General features: G+C 45.3%; 1 protein-coding gene across 1 annotated transcript; it reads left to right on the top strand.

Annotated features, from left to right (window-relative positions):
* The first annotated feature begins 286 nt into the window (after positions 1 to 286).
* On the top strand, positions 287 to 1,777 carry ZBTB42 (zinc finger and BTB domain containing 42). The gene has a single exon (XM_032188811.1). It carries the CDS (start codon positions 293 to 295, stop codon positions 1,718 to 1,720), a length of 1,428 nt encoding a protein of 475 aa, XP_032044702.1. The 5' UTR covers positions 287 to 292; the 3' UTR covers positions 1,721 to 1,777.
* Positions 1,778 to 3,979: the final 2,202 nt, after the last annotated feature.

The following is a 3,979-nucleotide window of genomic DNA, read 5'->3' as shown; positions in this document are numbered from 1 at the left end:
GTTGGAGGGGCTGCTGCTTTACTAGCTTTTGTTTACTTACAATCAAGTTTTTCCTGTTCAGAGCAGGTGCGAAAGGATGAGAAGCATGTTGTGTTGTTTTCTTCTTTTTTTTTTTTCTTCTCCCCCCCCTTTAATAAAACTATTACAGACAATTAACAGTAAACGTTATCTCCAAGGCTGTTTCTTTGGCTTGTGTTACCAAAAAGCCGATCTGTTTGTTACAGCTGCTAGGAGGCTTTAGTTTACAGTAGCATTCAAGTTTTTCCTGTTTTGAACAGGTTATGAAGGAAGAATGGAGTTTCCAGACCATAGCCGCCAGTTGCTGCAGTGTCTGAGTCAGCAGCGTCACCAGGGCTTCCTGTGTGACTGTACTGTTTTAGTTGGAGAAGCTCAATTCAGAGCTCACAGAGCCGTTCTTGCCTCTTGCAGTATGTACTTCCATCTTTTCTACAGGGACCAGTTAGACAAAAGGGATATTGTGCATCTGAACAGTGACATTGTCACAGCCCCTGCCTTCAGCCTGCTGCTCGAATTCATGTACGAGGGAAAGCTGGAATTCAACAGTCTCCCGGTGGAAGATGTGCTGGCTGCGGCTAGCTACCTCCACATGTATGACATTGTGAAAGTCTGCAAGGGCAAGTTGAAAGATAAAGAATTATGTCCGGAGGAGAAGATTAATGATGAGGTGGCCGGGTTGGAGAAAGCGGAGCATTTTCTAGACGCCGGAGCACCCCTGGTCCACGAGTTTGACCCAGGAAACAAACAAAAATTCAGCGTTGCAGAATACGACAGAGCGGCAGGCAAAGAAAAGGTCAGCAGTCACCCCGCCTGGTCCTCTGATCATATAAGTGTCAGCTCTGCGCCGACAGAGGCAGAATCGTGCGCCGCAGCAGCTGGAAAAACAAAGGCTAATGTCAATAGTTCCACAGGACCTTTGTCCCAAAGGTCTGTTAACCATACCCTGGCTTCGGGTGATGTGGACTGCGCGCTGGATTTGTCTTTCAAGCCCGTGCCGGGGAGAGATTCCTTACACCCCTCCTATGTCTTTGGACAGCTGGCTTCCGACAGCCAGCAGCAGGGTACCGAGCCACTTGTTAAAGATGAACAAGACTTGCTGTCAGATCAGGAGGACAGCGAAGCCAGGAGTCCGGAGAGTCAGCATTTTGGGAATTCAGCCAAAAGCCTAGTGACAGGGTTAGGACACATGTTCGCGGGGAATGGCAGCTCTCATGCCCGAGAGGAGGATATAGATCAAGACCGAGACGAGAGCGAGGATGACATGGATTCGTCGGACATCTCCTCAGGCGTGCTCGTGCCTCCCGGGCATATCTGCATTTGCCCCCTGTGCAGCAAGGTGTTCCCGAGCCCGCACATCCTTCAGCTGCACCTCAGCTCCCACTTCCGCGACAAGGACGGCTCGCGGACCCGGCTGTCGCCCGACGGCTCGGTGCCCACCTGCACCCTCTGCGGAAAGACTTTCTCCTGCATGTACACCCTCAAGAGACACGAGAGGACTCACTCGGGCGAGAAGCCCTATACCTGCGGCCAGTGCGGAAAGAGCTTCCAGTATTCCCACAACCTCAGCCGCCACGCGGTCGTGCACACCAGGGAGAAGCCCCACGGGTGCAAGTGGTGCGAGAGACGGTTCACGCAGTCGGGGGATTTATACAGACACATCCGCAAATTTCATTGTGGCCTTGTAAAGTCCTTGGTGGTTTGAGACACGTTGTTTCTTTCCTTTCCCCCGCACCCCCCGGCCCTTTTAAAACAGGAAAAAAAGGCAGCATCTAAATTTTTTTTTTTTTTTTTTCCTTTTTCTTTTATTTTGGTGATATTCACTTCAGGTATATGATCTTTAAAAGATGCAGAGGTATACACTCCAGAGGCCTTTTAATGCAATCCTTCCACCTCTCCATCTCCCCCGTCCCCTGCCTCCTTCCCTTCAGGTCTTCTCTTGCGCACCCATGCTACATTATTAATGTGAAATGATCTAAGTAATTCTGCAATGATTTAGCATCTGTTTTCATGCTGGAAGTACTTGCTTCGTGGTCAGGGTGTGTTTTGTGTTTTTTTGTTTTCTTTTTATTTTTAGTTTGAAGAAAGATTGCTTATAAGTAAATTCCGGAGAAATACTTGGATCCCATTAAGCTCCCCTGATGCCGTCTGCGTAGCGCGTAGAAACATCCAAAGAGACGACCGATGGCTTAAATACATTTCAGTGCAGGGAAATTTCTCTGCGTGTATCTCCAGCAGGCTGTAGTCTTATTTCATAGAGCTGGAAGAGACCTCAAATTGGCCCAAAAGATAAAGGGGAAGCGGGGAGAATTTCTGGATACACCTTTGGTACTAGTCACTTTCTGTTGTTGTTGTTGGCTTTTTTTTTTTTTTTTTTAATTCTATTATGTTGGAATCTTTCTGCAATCAGTCCTGTAATCTGAACGAGAAGTTTTTGCCTCGAGGCTTGCCTTAGTTTCCCTTCCCACCCATGCGCTCGCCCACGGCAGGGCACGGAGCTGCTTGGTGGCTTGAAGGAGCCCGTCTGCAGCGGGGTCTCTCCTCAGCTGCCGAGGGATGTGCGCTAGCACAGGTCCGAAATCCTGCACTCCGTGAACGTTTGCATCCCACGTTGGTGTGCAGGGGTGACCCCACTCCTGGTAGGAAGGTGGCAGCAGGGGGCTGGGGTGGCCCCGGTGATGGGAAGGGGCCAGAGCCCTGGTCTTGCCTTGTCTGGCTGCTGGGATCCCTCTGCTCCAGGCACCCGGTGCTGAGCATCCGAGGAGATGCCCTGCTCACTGCTTCCTCTGAGAAGTTTGGTGGGAGGCTGCCGTCGGCAGCTCAGGGTTTTATTTCTTGTTTTTTAAATGAAGTTGGTAATCCCTCTGGGCCCAGGTCCGTGCAATCCCTGCTGCTAAGGGGCAGTTGGAAGAGAAAGCGCTGGAGGGAACGCATGGCCCAACTTTTCCCCCCACCCTGCCAAATCACCACCTTTCTCCAGGGAGGTTTTTGGATCTTGGGGTGGTTTTATCTTTCACTTTTTAATTATTATTGTTCACGTTGTATTTTTAGTTTTTATTTTTTTTATTTTTTTTTTTTTTGTGAACCGAGGCTGCCTGTAACCATAACCAGTTTTACTCCAAACACAGTAACTCAATTACTTGCCTAATAGAGCATCCTTTGGGCTGTGCATGTCAGTAAATATCGGATTATTCCTTTCCAGTCAAATTATCCATTCAGGGTACATGTATGTGGGACTGAAATATAATAATAATATCCGAGTTTTTTTCTGCTGCATTACTGTTGCTTCACTGTCTTAACAGACACTCCTGGATTATTTTTTTTTTTGAGAAACAAGTGTTTATTTTTAAATGAACATGAAGCACTGAGTTTGATTTTTTTTGTTTTTTGTTTTTTAAAGTTGTGCTTAAAATACTGTATTTCATCTTATAAAGAATTGCTTAATGCCTTCCCCCTCTGGTCCAAAACCTGAGCACTACCTACACAAATAATATGGGATTTTTTTTTTTTTTATTTTGTAAGTACTTCCTCTTAAAAGAAAAAATAGCAAGATTGTTACAGCCTCCTCTTATTCATCTCTTAAACTATGAATGTACATGTAATGTGAAATTTTGCTTCTATTTATAGTTTTGGGTTTTGTTTTCAGTCTAATTTGTCTACTGTAAAATATTTTTGCTGAACCTGTTACATATGGAAGTTGTGGGAGAGTACTGTATCTTGAACATAAGTGGCTTTGGTACTGTGGTCTTATTCTACTTAATCAGCTTTTTCTCTTTTTTTTTTTCTCCTTTTTGCTGTGATTGGAAATAGCACTGAACAAAATCTACTAAAATTAAGTTATTTTTCTTTCTACTAAAATTAAGTTATTTTTTCTCCTGAAGATACTTGATATAGTATTTATTAGATTTTTTTTGAAGTGGAATTATTACTGTTAATCTATTTCAAAACTAGTTAATTTACACTT

Source organism: Aythya fuligula, chromosome 5 (genome assembly GCF_009819795.1).
Source record: "Aythya fuligula isolate bAytFul2 chromosome 5, bAytFul2.pri, whole genome shotgun sequence".
NCBI classification, from domain to species: Eukaryota; Metazoa; Chordata; class Aves; order Anseriformes; family Anatidae; genus Aythya; species Aythya fuligula.
Note: the sequence above shows the minus strand (reverse complement) of the source record. Positions and strands in the feature narration are given on the sequence as shown.